This window comes from Pinus tabuliformis, chromosome 7 (genome assembly GCF_031772625.1).
Source record: "Pinus tabuliformis cultivar Carrire ecotype Pingquan chromosome 7, CPIR1, whole genome shotgun sequence".
Lineage (NCBI taxonomy): Eukaryota > Viridiplantae > Streptophyta > Pinopsida > Pinales > Pinaceae > Pinus > Pinus tabuliformis.
In genome coordinates, this window is record NC_142293.1 from 316,272,170 (window position 1) to 316,287,905 (window position 15,736).

The following is a 15,736-nucleotide window of genomic DNA, read 5'->3' on the forward strand; positions in this document are numbered from 1 at the left end:
CCCAACCTTCTAATAATCTCTTCGCTAAAATAACAATTTCAAACCTATCTTCTACCTTCTATATATATATACTTGATACATCCCGTTAACATGATATATATAATAATAGTAATCACTAACTACGTTGTTGTTAGAGTTGACCGCATATGTTCGGGACCTCTGGTTTCTTACTCATGGGCTGAAAACATCTTAGAGTGAGGATAATCCATTATGACTTTGCATAAGTTTTGTTTTGCTTCTGTTTATTGACGTTAATAAGGGAATGATCAGATGCCAACAGTGCACTCTGTGGGTGGCACCGGATATCTGGACCTGTCTGTACAGTAATCGTAAATCATGTAATTCTTCCTCACCCATTTGTACTGTCTTGCTTGATGTGGGCTTAGATTCCTGTAACTCGGACCTTCCCACCAATTGTTGGGATTGGACGCGCAGCTCGGGTTGGCTGGTAACTCGCAAGCATCGATGTCAAAATCCGTGTAGGAGGTCACGAATGGTGCCTTGCTCCAGTCGATTTTGTCCAGTCCTCCTCTCGTTGCCCAACTATCGCCATCCCAGAGGGTAGAGAAGATCGCCATCCTCTGATTACTAGGGTATTGTACGCCTTTGGCTTCATTGTTCTTGTAAACCCTAATGGGGATGTCATCCACAGAAAATCTGCATTGCCCATGAATAAATCCCATTTCAAGATTGAGCATTTTTATGTAGATTGCACATTTCTAGCTCCGGAATTTGATGGTGAGGAGCAAAGGTTAAACAATTAGTTGGGCCATAACTAATCTTATCAGTGTTAATAGTGAATTCAAACAATTTATTTCACTCTTAATCATTAAATTTCAAAATATTTTAGAAATCTACAATTTATATAATCTCAACCATAAAAATCTATACAATTACATTCTCAAACCTAAAAAGCTATAAAATTAGATTCTAATAAAATTGATTTTCTTAAATAATCTCACAATTAGACAGACATCAATGCTTACATAATCTGGTAATGGTTCCATAAAATAGAATATTTGTGAAAGTCTGATGAAGGGTCGAACCAGAGATCCACTCTCTGCTCTCGGCCACCATTCCCTTGAGTAAAGAGATTTGTCTGTACTGTATAAGGCTGGCCTGATGTGTTCCCCAAAAACTCGAAGTCCACTTCATCTCGCACATCATTCCTGTCAGAGCTCATCTGCATGTATTTGAGATTTGGATCAGTCTACGCAGATTACTTAACCCAATTCTTGTTTGTTGAGATTAAGGGTATTCGATATTTAAGATCATACGTACATAAAAAGCAGTGACTGTGCCTGCAGAATCACCTGGGACGAGTTTGATTTTCATGCTCACAACCCCGAACATGTACTCATGCCTTGATGCAAATCCTGCGCCTGCACAACCATATGAAACTTGCATGGATTGATATTTTCTTGGAAGGCTAGAAATCAAACATCTCATGGATGTATTGCAGTAATAATTAGTAATTGGTCATCCTATCTAGATTATCTAGATTGGAATAACTAGTGACCTATCTAGATTGTAAATTTTGGGAATGATCGTAAAAAAATTGACCAAATTCTTTGGAATTCTTGAATATTCAAAATCTCCAATATTGAAAAACTAGAAATCAAGTATCTCATAAAATATAATTATAAATTAATATGAATAACTAATAATTACTCATCTTATAAATTGATTTAACGAAATAATTATAGATAATTAAATCTAAAAAATGAAATTAAAAAAAAAACTTTTACACTTTGAAATATTTTCAAATCTACAATCAAATTAACTTCAACCAAAATAGCGACCTGAATTACGATCCAACATTAACTCAATTGAATTATCCTTCCTAGTCCTCACATGGTCATCTCCCCAAGTGACTTAAAACCCCCTGAAAACGATACCGGTCGTGCTGAGACTGATGTTAAGCAAATACCAAATATAATAACAAGGAAAACCATTCTTTCTGCAACAATTCTACACCAGAAGTCTCTTCAATTCCTGTACCAGATGTCTCTTGTTTCTTGAGATTTTATAGAAATATTTTGACTCGATTCTGGATGAGAGGGCCAAGTCCAGGTCAATGCCGATCCAGATATGCTCCGCAATACCATGCACTTCTAAATTGCACGACATGGTTCACGCCACCTCTGGTACCCTTCTTCTTCGCAACACATTCAGACGGTCTGCATGCACATCAAATTATGGTGATATCCATAATTTGGTAGAACGACTTCTCCCAAGCTTATCAAACTTTTATGAAGCTGGGTCAAGATATAGATTTTAGTTGGTCTGAGTGGAGTTTAGTTTTTATAAAATTTGATGAGAAGTTTTAATTCTCGATGAAAATTATTATATTTTTAAAAGCCTCAATCATCCTGATAAGCATTTATTATCAATTTTTTTCTATCAAACTTAGGTTTACAAACAAAAAAATATTTAAGTTTGGTTTTATTTTGAATTTATTTGTACTTAAAATGTGAAAATTTTATTTATTTATTCAAAATGTGTATTTAAAAATATATTTTAAATAATGAAAATAATCATAATAATAATCCAATTATATATAAAAATAATTATTTTAAAATTTAATGAATTAAATTAATAAATAAATGCTAAAGTACATTTTATAATAAAATTATAAAACAATTTCTTCATGAAATTGATAGAGATGTTTACAAGGGTAAAAGAATATTTTAAATATACATATTAGCATAGATTTATCTTGTACTGATCTAATACTAAATTTTCTATAGTTTAAATTTTTTTTATTAATATATTTTAAGGTATACGTCAATATCAATTGGTATTAAAATATTTATTGATAACTTATATTGAATATTTTATTATATAAAATATTAAAATATATGAAAATCATATAGATATAAATTAGTTAACAGATCTTTAAAGATTTTATTTAAATCTATTGTTGAAAAAGTATAAGGTTTAAACATCTGACTCCTACATTTTCTTTTTACTTTTAATTAATTTCTACATTTAATATTTTATTATATAAAATATTTAGTTAACAGATCTTTAAAGATTTTATTTAAATCTATTGTTGAAAAAGTATAAGGTTTAAACATCTTACTCCTACATTTTCTTTTTACTTTTAATTAATTTCTACATTTAATATTTTATTATATAAAATATTTTATTTTAATAAAAAAATTTCAAGCTCATATTGATATAAATTAATTAACATAGATCTTCAAAGCTTTTATTTAAATCTATTGTTAAAATATTTTTGAAAAAGTACAAGGTTTAAACATTTTACTCGTACAATTTTTTAACCTCTAATTAATTTACAACAAATGCATTTTCTTAGTATAAGCGACATTGTTTTTCTATTTAGAATATAATTTATTTTTTATTTTTTTTAAATGGGCATGTGTCAACTCAACCAAGAGAAGGTCAAACTTACACATCCCTTCATACTGATTTGTAGAATAAACCTCTCGGCTCCAAAAAAACCTTTCAGCCTAAATTTAAATTTTTTATTTATTTATTTATTAAAAAAAAAAATCCAAATTCAAATTATTAATCCTTTAAAAAAATATAAATATATATATATAAACAAATTAAGCTATTACTATATTTTTTAATTACAATAAATATAATTTTTAAGAGAGAAATGTTCTTATTAACTATTTGTGTTTAAGGTGTTGTGAAAAGAGTTTTAATAACAGTTATGAAGATGATTGATGTATATTAAAATTTATATAGTTTATCAAATTTGGAAAAATGTAAAAGATGAATTAAAATAAGTTTTTGGGTCATTGAAGTAAAACTTTATATATATATATATCATTTTGAATAACATGAATTTGTTTTTGCATTTAAAATATTATATTTATTTATATATTTAGAAATTATTTGTATTTCTGATGGGGTGAGATCACGGTAGCACGTGGAGCGCCTCTTATGTGTGAAAATAAGTGGATATGATGAGAAAAGTGGGTCTTTTGGTCCCTTCACATTTTCACATGCACTGGGAGAGGTACCAACTTAATGTCAGCTGTTTGTGCGAGCAATTATTCAACATCTGTGTGTGGGGGTGGCGAGTGTTAAGGCAACATGCGATGAATGCACCACGCATTCGGATATGGTGTTGGGAGTTGTGGTGGTTGTTGAGAAGAAGGGGGAAGCGCCAGAGGTTGATGCTCATTGGAAACGAAGTGTGGTTGCTAGATGTGGAAATATACAGGGGTAGTGGGCTTGTTTGGTCCTTGTGGCTAGGAATCTTGGTTATTGGTGGCAGAAGAAAAGATTGGGTGCAAAAGAAAAACTCCTCACAGTCTCGAGGTAACATGTTCCGCCTCGTTTTCACTGGGTGGTGGAGCTCGTCGGTAAGAAAACCCCACAACCAGAGGAGGACACCCAAGTTCCCCTGCTCTAATAGTGATTTCTACTGTGACGGGGCTTGGTGGGTTTGCCTATGGTTTCTAGCTGTCAAATTTGGTAGGTGATGATCGATTTTGTGCTCGTCTCGGGGCGGAAACAGCTCCCCTATCCCTGGGTGGCACTCCATCATTGGTGGTATTTGGAAGGTGGATGTGTAAGGATATCTGGTGGGGGTGGTCCTTCGTGGTAGAAGGAGCCATCTTAGTGAATTCGTGTTATTCTCTGTGGTGTTGTTGGGGTCTTTTGTTTGCGGGAAGTGGTCCTTTGGGTGGAAATTCTGGTGTTTGGTGCTTTTTCAAGGCATGCCTCCATCGTGAGAAGCCATGAAACTGTCGGTGTGAAGGGGCTCCTCTTCCTCCCCTGCTTCCCTTGCTTCTGAAGGGGTGAAAAACCAGGCTCTGGTCATAATGACAACATGTCGGATGGCAAAACGGTTGGGCAAGCACAGAAAGGAAATGTAGGTGTGAGAGGAGTCTGCGAAGGTGGTAAGCGGGGGGTGAGCAGAGGTGAAGGGTCACACGGTTGTGGGTAGACTCGCACGGGCGGTGGCACCTATGGGGGCAGGGCGAAGCATGGGTCGGTTGCACCAAAGGCTTAAGAGGGGCAAGGTCTCCAACACTGCTTCCTAGAAAACTTTCGCGCTCTCTTTGCCAGTTTGATGGACAGGGTGGATGCAGCAGAACGAGTTTAGTGAGAAGAACATGTGGTGTAGATGGCCTCTCTGGAGCGATTGCATTACTTTCAAAGTCAACTTTAAGAAAGACTGGTTGTGGTTTGGCGGGGACAAAACCAACTCACGGATAAAGTAGAAAAGTTGAAGACATCGATGGCACACTATGAAGGACACATTTAGTGTGACTTCTACCCTTCTCTACCTCTTGGAACAGCCCCAGACAACCCTACATCCATTACGTCAGATGACTAGTATGATTTCTGGTGTTTTTTACGTTTTCACTATGTTTTTGCCTCTAGCCCAATTGTTTACGGATAATGTCCTTAGCTACTTTTTTGTATTTTTTCATATGGTGAACTTTTTGGTCAACAAACCCGGTCGAGGTAAGTCCACCTGTTTTGAGATAGACTCCATGTATTTATTTTTCTAGCATTAATAAAATATTGACTTAAAAAAATTAAAAACATATTTTAAATAATAATAAAAAATAGTAATAATAAAACTATATATAAAATTAACTATTTTAAAATTTAATAAATTAGTTATAAAGTACATTTTATAATAAATTAATAAATTAATTAAAAAGTACATTTTATAATAAATTTATAAAGCAATTTCCAATGTCCTTATGAAATTGATAGGGATGTTTACAAGGCAAAAGGACATTTTAGGTCCACATAGTTGATATGAATGTTTACATAGGTAAAACGACCTTTTAGGCCCAGTGTCTTATTTCATTTTTTTAAATGAAAAAACAAAAAATCGTTTTTTGTATTGATTGAAAAAACAAATTTAAATAATAATATAAAAATTAAATTAATATTATTATTCATTTAAAATTAAATATATATATATAAACCAAGTAAGTGATTATTACTTTTCTAATAAAAGTTGATAACAGAAGTTTGTAAGAGTGAAATGTCCTTATTAGTCCCTGCCATCTGGCATCCGGCAGGGACTATAGTAACCGTTCGGAGCCGAGTTAGCATTAATTTGCAAACTTTTCGTATGTTATTTGCAGTTATATTGTAAAGTTTGCAGTTGACTTGAGTTGACTTTGCCTTCGCCATCTTATTTGGCCTCTTCCCGAGGCGGAAGAGGCCCGACCATAGCCTAAATTGCTATTTAGGCACAATGAACAGGGCCTGACCGTTAGCGGTTTGCTCTTAATGCTAACATTAATTGGCTAATGTTTAATGTTATTTCGTATGATATCCGAACGGCATACATATGGTAAGGTTTGGTTGCTGTTGTGCAGGTGTCCGCCATATGGTTCAGCAGCATGCAGGCTGCATGCACCCCATCTGTTGCATTAAAGCAACTTACAGCTGCCTCCACTGAAGCGGATTACCTCGTTTACAATGGCGTTCGATAGAGTCCGAATGGGGCTCATTGTGCCTTCTAGTATTCCGCTGCTCACCATTTTCTTCTGCCTCTCCTCCATTGAGAACGACCTCCATATCTCCGCCTCATACACCGCTTCCAGAAGCGCCATTATCTTCTTGAGTTTTGCCGCTGTTTTCGTCGCCTGAGGCTGCGCTTCCATGGGCACCAAATCATCACAGAGGCCCATTTGGGCCGAAACCGACATGCTGCTTTATTCATGTGGAGAGCTTGCTGTCGTGGGCACCAAATCATCACAGAGGCCCATTTGGGCCGAAACCGCCATGCTGCTTTATTCATGTGCAGAGCTTGCTGTCGAAGGCCCGAAGGATGACTTGGTTTTGGATTGCTCCAAGGCAGACCGTTCCCAGAACCTCTAATGCTCTCTGCAACAGCAGACCGTTCCCAAAACCTCTAATGCTCTCTGCAACAGCTATGTTTCTGCAGTGAGAAGCAATGAACAAGGTGAGATTTCTAATGTGAAACTGATCATAGGATTAAATTTTGGTCATCATAACATGATTACTTGATAGAATAGCAGTGGGTTTGGAAACAATTAAGAGATTAATGAGATTACCTGGACTAGAGATATTCCTGAGGCCTTGAAGGACTCGAGGAGCTGAGGCCTTGAAGGACTCGAGGAGCTGGGCTTTCTCAGGATTAGAAGCCGTGGATTCTCTGACCAGAACAATTGTGGGATGGCCACTAGCAATACTAGCTTTCGCAATATAGCGACTTTTTTGCTGGTATTTCCTGCAGTTCAAAGCCGTCAATGACTGTTATCCTTTCTATGAATTCCCAATATATGTATTCTGTTATTAGAAGTATGATCAAATTTATGTTGTTGAAGATCACTTTTAAATATAGCTTTTTTTATAACAGTGCTCTAGAGTCTAGACACCTACGCTTAAGAGCCTTCTCGAACTTTGTTTTTCCTTTCTAAGAATTTACACTTGTCGGACACCTCTACTAAAGAGCCTTTTTCAAAATTTGTTTTTCTCTTCCAAGAATTTACACCTGTCAGCCTTTTTCTTGAATAGCATTGATCTGGTAGCCTGTTAACTTGCTTTGCCTGGTGACCAGAGAACAAGATCAAGAGTTAGATGCGCTTAGTGCGAGTGTTGAGAGACTTGGCAGTGTTGGTCTCACAATACATGAGGAGCTCATGGGACAGGTGAATTTTCTTGGGCATATTTGTTCCTTTGGTTATTAAACTGCTAGTACTATGATCTAATGCATTCAAGTGATCGAGTTCATCAGTGTTTGCCTATCAATTCCTGTTGATTTTAGATCAACATTTCTTAAAAGATGTTAAAGAAGTGAATCATGTCGACTGATGCGTACCACAAATCTGCCTTTGCCTGCAGGAAAGAATTTTGGAGGACCTTGACCAAGACATGGACAAAACATCAAATAGACTGGATTTTGTTCAAGTTAGTTCTATGTGAACACCATCGATTTGTTTCCACTCGAGTCTTTATCTAAACACTGATTTTCGTAAAATGAATCCTCGCATTCTCAATGTATACTACGTAATATATAAAGTGGATTCTCCTCTCTTTATATTTTTTGTTTGGTTCAGAAGAATTAAAAGACATCAAAATTAATGAAACTGAGCCTATAGGAATGTACTATCTGATTTATCTGTTCAGATATATATAGAGGGACATCAGAATCGAAGGCTACTCTAGGTACTGCTCTAAATTCAACTTGAAAGCATTACTTATCAAAATTCCTAATCCAAAACATTCTTCTGTGCAGAAAAAAATCGCTTTGGTGATGAAGAAGGCCGGAGCCAAGGGACAGATAATGATGATTGTGTTATCTTTGATCAAACAGAGCTGCAATACTATTTACAGAAAGAAAAGCTGAAAACACAAACCAAACCATACCATACCTTTGCAGGTAATGACTTTTCCATCCATGTTTGTGGACAAGAGCTTGCCTTCGCTATTGCAATGGTGATCCATCAGCTGAATTTTTCTAGTTCAGCAACGAGCAAGGCAAATCCTGAGATCTATGAGAACCCATGACTATGCAGATTGAAGTTCTGATCCTGTCACCTGTACAGATTCTCTGTTAACCTGAATTCAGTTCTCCACCAAACAAACAATATTGAGCTGCTTGCCCAGCAATATTGAATTGTTTCATAGCCGGGCTGATATGCTTCCATCTGTAATGGACACATGCCAAGATGTCTCAACAATTGTTGATATGCTTGCACGTGGAATGCCAATTTGTTATGTACCCACATGATCGAGCTTCATAATGATGAACAGATAGATCCTCTTGGCACATTGGCGAATTTCTGGAATTGGTTTTTCTTTTTCACCACGAAAGCTTTATAATTCAACTCTGTCCGAAAGGAAAAGAAGGCACACTGGTCGAAAGGAAAGGCACACTGGGTGGAATTCCAGTCTTTTTCTTCGGCTTTGAACGAGAAATATCGTATGTTCTTTTACGATGCGCGTGCTTTCCTGAGAATGACGACTGCTACATCCTTGGAAAATTCCCTGAGAGCAATAATGCCTGTAGGGCGTGGGGTGAGACAATATGTTTAAAATGATGTTTCTGTACATTTGTTAGTTGCAGAGCTCTAGGGTGACAGATGTCCCTGGGCCAGTAGAGTTATCATAATTCATAGCCCACGTGCATATCACTATGGTTCTCGGCTGGAGCATCAGGGAAAGCATGTATTTATCTATCCCTATTTGATTGCCTTTATTTACTCTCAAGTACGATCCCAACCTTGATATTTTTGAAAAATTTACCACCCTTCTCTTTACTTTGGTGCGATTGTTTCTAGCGACCCTATTTTGACCTTAGGAAGTATGCAAATGTGCATATGCATGCTCAACCGAGCTCACCCGGTTGCATGATGCTTGCTCCAGTTCAAGTAAAACATTACACATTTATTCTTTCGGTCATTCATTTACAATTTTAAACTATTTCTTTAATTTATTTTTTAAATTTAGCTTTGCACTACTTTTTACTGAGTATATCTTCTCTATCTTCTCCCCTGATTGACAGGTGTTCAATGCCCCTCACAATGGTTCTTTATTGCAGTTGATATAGAATCAACAAGAAAAATACATCGACTCGGTACTGGTAGGTCTATTCAACATGTCCTTACTATATCTGACTTCTGAAGGCAGTTTGATGGGCTTTTCCAGTGAATCATGCAACACTTTCTCAGGCACTCACCTTGTAACCATTTTCGTTGCGGTAAGTTTGGTATAACGCACGGTATGGATATGCAGCTGCTCGTGGATCTTTCACACAAGAAACTGCAGCTGATGCTACTGATGCTTAAAAGAATTATAATGTAAATTGTTGCTGGGCAACTCTTTAATAACTTTATATTCTTATAATTTTAACTTGTAAAAGTAACTTGGCAGGGACTTGCTGCGATGCAGCTTCTCTTGTTAAATATAAGTTCTTAAGGTTAATATAGAAATTTTTAATAATGGTTATGAATATGGGTTTATTAATTATATGTTATGAGTAATGAAATGGGATTTGTAAAATCGTGTAGCGATTAGGGTTTTGTTTTAGTTAGCCGATCTTTTCTTTGTTGAGTTAATTTTTTTATAGATTTTCACAGCTTACTGAATGGTAAATTTTAGTGATTTAGCAAAGAAGACAACATCTCGTGAAGAAGTGGAAAATGGTACGGTAGCTTCTTCTTCTCAGGGAGCTCAAGCCAAGGTTTCTTATAGTGCTGTGTTGAAATCAAAATTTTCTCTTTCGGTAGTTCATGAAATTCCTTCTTTTAATGTGCCTTTGGAGAATAAAGCTTTGAGTCGTGTAGAATATTTTTCAATTCTAGGCTTGATCTATAGATTTAGTGGGTTTTGGCCATGATTGATTGACCTACATAAGTGGATATGTGATTCATGGAAACCCTTATTGACTAACAAGTTGAATATTTACCCTTTGGCTTGGGTTTTTTTGTTGTTGTATTTAATAACCTTGAGGGTTAGAAGATTATTTGGGATTATGGGCCATGGTTCTGGGGTAGTTCTAGTCTCTTCATTAAGCCCTAGACTCCTTCTTTCTCTCCAGTTAAGACAAGAATCTTCTTGGCTCTAGTTTGATAAGGCTTTTGAACTTTCCCCTACATCTTTAGAATCTTCCTTCATTAACTTCTATTGGGAATGCAATAGGAAAATTTTACCACAGTATCTCAAAATTTGATCATTTCCCTAAGAAGAATTATGCTCGAATATGCATGGAGCTAGATTTTAATAAAGGTTTTCCTGCCAAAATAAATATAATGGCTCAAGATTATGTATGGGTTCAGAAGATTTATTGTGAAAATGTTGCATTTTGATGCCAAGTGTGTTACGAAATAGGGCATGTAATCAAGAATTTCCCCAAACAATTACAAAATAATAAAATCTGGAAAAAAACTAGAGGCCAAATGGTAGAAAGGTGCTTAGATAGAACATTACACTGTATTCAAAGAAGAAGAGACTCAGGTCAAGGAGAAAGCGACAAAAAGTCAAGAATAATTGCATGTTAAAGACGATTCATTAAAGGATGCAAAAGACATTCAAGAATAAATGAATGTAAAATGGATCCACTGAATGCAAATACAAAGGGAGGCTCATTCCCATAAAACCCTTGCTATTTTTGGACACTCCATGAAATTCTTAGGAAACAAGATTGGGAAAGCAATCTCATGAGTTGATCAGGAAAATGGGAAAAGTGGCAAAGACAACAAGAATCACCCATAGAAGGTTGATTCCTTGGATTTAGCACAAAATACGGGATGGATTCATGTTGGAAAAAAAGGTAAAAACATCTCACCAAGGAAAACAAGAAGTCAATCGAAGTTAAATGAATAAGAAATGAAAAATGGGATGTAAATGTATTTGGATCTTGGGAGTATTTTGGAAAGTATTTAGCTATAAACAGAATATTTTTTTTGTATTATGGATAACTCCCTTTAGGGTTTCGGTTGATCCATCATGCTCAATCTCAAACCCACAAGGGATATTGTAAATTATAAAGAAATGTAATAGTTATGGGTCGGATCCCAATTTTATTTTTTTAATACAAAATTTCATATATGTTTCCTTTAAAAAAAAATTATTATGAAGATGATACCATAGATACAGGTGTCCTCGCGCTCTCAATGGACTGCAATCTCCTCATGCTAGTGATGTCTAAGACATTTATGAGCAGGGTTGGGTGGTGATAATTCTCTAAGTGATTAGTTTGTCTCATACAAAGCATAGAGGAATGTGGCATTTTCCATCAACACTCAGAAGGACGTTCATTCCCTCATTCAATTTTCTAAGTAGGTGGTTGGTCTCTGTGCTTTTCGCAAGGCAACAAGGTTTAAGAAGCTTGAAGCCAGCAGGAAAAAATTTTCTTTCCTAAATGTCATGGTCCACAAAAGGAGACGAGCCAGTAGAGGAGGAAGAGGATGTGGGCGTTAGCCTCTTCCCCCTTGGAATGACCAAGGATAAGAGAAATTTTACGAAGATGTGCCTATACATATTTTTCATTTAGTTGTTTCCATGGAAGCATAGGAATGTAGGAACATAAGCAATGACCATTGGGCAATCAGGAACCTGTTTGGTCGCCATCTTCGAGACTAAGAGACATTTTGAAAGGGGGTGGAAAGTTGAATTGAAGACATATACTCAATCTGGTTCACACTCAGATGGCTATGAGAAACTTATCTTGAGCTCTCGGGATTTTATTCCCTCCCCCTCCCCCTCCTATGGCTTCAATTCACTAGAAGGAACATAAGTTGTAGAATCGATCCATTAAGGAACCAAGCCTTCCAGTCCTGAACACCTAGGGACTCATAAAAAGAAGAAAAATCTATCAAGTAGCAACATCTCTTCCTTCCACAAGGTGCAGGCACAAAACTTGGCCAACCAAACAACTAATGTGAATACCACCAAGGGTGAAACTTCTCGAAAGGCGGGCAAAACCTACACAAGGGCAATGTTTGTTGGTGGGAATTCCCTTCATGGTTACCAAAAGGCTATGATGACCCATTCTCTCCCTCTCCCTCGACCTTTCTCTCTCTATGTATTTCTTCTTATCTCCCTCTCTCTCCCCCTCCAAATTAATCTCTCTTTCCCTCCCTCTCTCAACTCTCTCACATCCTCTCTCTTCCTTCCTCTCTCTCCCTTTCTCTCCCACCTCTCTTTCCCTCTCTTTTTACCCTCCAAATATGTTACTATATCCCTCCCTCTCTCCTTCTCTCTCCTTTTCTCCCCCCTCCTCTCCATCTCTCCTTCTTTGTCTATTTATCTCACCCCCAAACATATACACTCTCTCTCCATCTCTCCCTTTTCACTCCCTCCCTCTCTTCACTTCTCATTCTTTATTTCTTTCTTCTTCCCTCCCTCTCTCCACTTCTCACACTTTATGTCTTTCTTCTTCCCTCCCTTTCTCCCCCTCCAACTCCATCTCTCTATCCCTCCCTCTCTGCTCCTCTCTCACTCCCTCTCTCATCTCCTCTCTCGTCCTTCTTCTCTCTCTCTTTCTCTCATACCTCCCTCTCTCTTCCCACATCACCCTCCTCTCTATCATCCTACCTCTCTCTCCCTTTCTCTCTTACATTCATCTCTCTTCCCCCATCTCTCTCTCTCTCTCTCTCTCTCTCTCTCTCTCTCTCTCTATCTATCTATCTATCTATCTATCTCTCTTTCCCTCCAATCCTCTTTCTCTCTCTCTCTATCTCTCTTTGACCTCCAATCATCCCTCTTCCCCCATCTCTCTCTCTCTCTCTCTCTCTCTCTCTCTCTCTCTCTCTCTCTCTCTCTCTCTATGTTACTTTATCCCTCCCTCTCTCCTTCTCTCTCCTTCTCTCCTTCTCTCCCCCTTCTCTCCTTCTCTCCTTCCTTGTCTCTTTATCTCACCCCTAAACATACACACTCTCTCTTCATCTCTCCTATGTCACTCCCTCTCTTTCTCTCCACTTCTTACTCTTTTTCTGTATTCTTCCCTCCCTCTCTCCCCCTCCAACTCCTCTCTCTCTCTCTCTCTCTACCCTCTAATCCTCTCATTATCTCCCTCCCTCTCTCCTCTCTCCCCCCTCTCCATCTTTGTGCCCTCCCTCTCCCTCTCTTACCCTTCTCTACCTCTTTCACTCCTCTCCCTCTCTCTTTCTTCATTCCTCCTCTCCCCTCTCCTTTATTTTATCTCCATCTCTCCCTTGTGACTCCCCCTGTCTCTCCATGTCTATCACTCTATGTGTTTGTTCTTCCCTCCCATATATATCTAAAGTTAATATATATCATGATATATTAATATATTTTTTTTCCAAGGAAAAAGCGTAATTTTCATTAAAAAATTTAAGAAAATTACATGTTGCAAACCAGCATGTATGAGATGCTTTCACTACTGAACACTAACAATCCAACATCATAAACAAATATTTACATAACACCCTTGTAAGGCAATGAAACAATGGTTGCAGAAGCCATAAGTCTAAAAACCAATCATGATATATTAATATATATTGCAATAAAACAAATATAATGTTGTATTAATCTAAAGTTATTAAATTTAGTAATATTAATATCTTAATATATTAATATGAATATTAGATTTAATAATAATCATAATATTAATCTTTTAATATTAATATTAAGGTTAATAATGTTTTTTTGCATGGTATTAATAATAATTTGGCCCATAGGCTTCGCCTAAATAAAACCTCTTTTTTTAGTGTTCATAAATATAAAGTGGATTATGGAGTAAATATAAAAAGAGGTTTATTTTTATTTTTATTTTTATTTATTTACCATACCTCTTTTATTTACCATGGTATTTGGCCCATAGGCTTGGTCTATAATTAGCCGTTGATTTCTAACCCTATTTGATATATTTTTATTTATTTACCATACCTCTTTATACCTCTTTTGGTATTTAACCTATGGTATTAAAATGGTATTTGGCCCATAGGCTTCACCTAAAAAAAAATTGAGTTTTAGTAAATATAAAAAGAGGTTTTATCTATTTACCATTTATTTTTATTTTTATTTATTTACCATACCTCTCGATTAAGTATGAAGAGAGGCTTTATTTATTTACCATACATTAGATTAAAAATGTTAAATGTTAAACATTACATGTTAAATGTTTACGTTTACTTTACATGTTTACATGAGATCTTTTGCCCAAAAAGAAATATTAAAATATTTTGGAGCAATGTTTTCAATTCTTTGTGTGGAATTAACCTTTTCCCGTTGATTTAAGAAATGACATTGACTTTAATAAAGAGTAAAATTGTTTAAAATTTTACTTTATTTGGAATTTTAATGTGGTAATTTTTTTGTTAAAGGTAAATTTATGATCCATTCAAATTCACATATATGATAAAGGAACTATTAAAATCATGAGATATTTTACTATCCATTCATATACATAGTTATATTTTAATAATTAATTTTAGTCCATTAATAAGATTAAAAAGTTATATATAATTTAAGATTGGCTTAGCTAAAAAAATTGAGGACGTGACATCATACTAGGTTGTAGAATGCCCTTAGAGGCGCAATAAATTGATATTCGAATCATGAATTGTACATTCACAACCCCATACTAACCTATGCCATCTTTTATTCCGTGCAGAGCTAGAGTTATGGAGAAAATTATAAATAAATATTGGGATCATGAATTGTACAATCACAATTAATCAGCATTGCACAAGATATTTATGATCGTGTGATCTAGGTAAATGCAATAAATACAAAGTGTAGACACATGTCATATTCCTATAGGCTCTAGATAGATGACGAAAGTCCTCTTGAGCAACACCAAAGTGTCTTCCCCTTAAAAACACCTTTAGTATAATTAAATGAATAACAAAATAAATATTATGCCTAGTTATGGAGGCATTCCTGGATTTCTTTTTCATTGTAATCTTGGATCCTTCATTATGGACCCTTATGTAATTAGTTATTGACCTTATTTACTAATCCCGACCCACTCTAGGTAGGTCGTGTGAATCCCTAGGTTACTAGTGCCACCCTTGCATCTAGGTCAGGAGGTTAAGGGTGGTAAGGGCAGTTGATCATATATGAGGTAGGTGGTTGGGTTAGAAAAGAAGGTAGTTGAATAAGGAGATGTTCCTAGTCTTATTCATCGCCCTTATTTAGGGCCCATTTTACCCATGTTCCTGCTTAATGAATGCTACTTACTTAGGATGAAGAGGTAAGATAGTGGTAGGGAATATAATCATTTGCATAATGGATAGAATGGCCCCTTTATTGTGATAAAATGATGTTTTTAGTGGAAAATCTCATGGAT

At 36.0% G+C, this 15,736-nt stretch overlaps 1 protein-coding gene and 1 pseudogene across 1 annotated transcript; one reads left to right on the top strand and one right to left on the bottom strand.

Annotated features, from left to right (window-relative positions):
- Positions 1-266: 266 nt before the first annotated feature.
- Positions 267-6,662, bottom strand: LOC149247193 (putative xyloglucan endotransglucosylase/hydrolase protein 6; annotated as a pseudogene).
- An 829-nt stretch (positions 6,663-7,491) lies between these two features.
- On the top strand, positions 7,492-8,700 carry LOC149247194 (syntaxin-61-like). Its single transcript, XM_089455834.1, has 3 exons — positions 7,492-7,628; positions 7,822-7,887; positions 8,216-8,700. The coding sequence occupies exons 1-3, from the start codon at positions 7,620-7,622 to the stop codon at positions 8,324-8,326; spliced, it is 186 nt and encodes a 61-aa protein (XP_089311960.1). The 5' UTR covers positions 7,492-7,619; the 3' UTR covers positions 8,327-8,700.
- The last annotated feature ends 7,036 nt before the right edge of the window (positions 8,701-15,736 follow it).

Bases quoted from the DNA above. Each gene is read 5' to 3' on its own strand.
- LOC149247194 (XM_089455834.1), top strand. The intron at 7,888-8,215 runs GTTAGTTCTATG...TCTTCTGTGCAG, and splicing joins ATAGACTGGATTTTGTTCAA to AAAAAAATCGCTTTGGTGAT.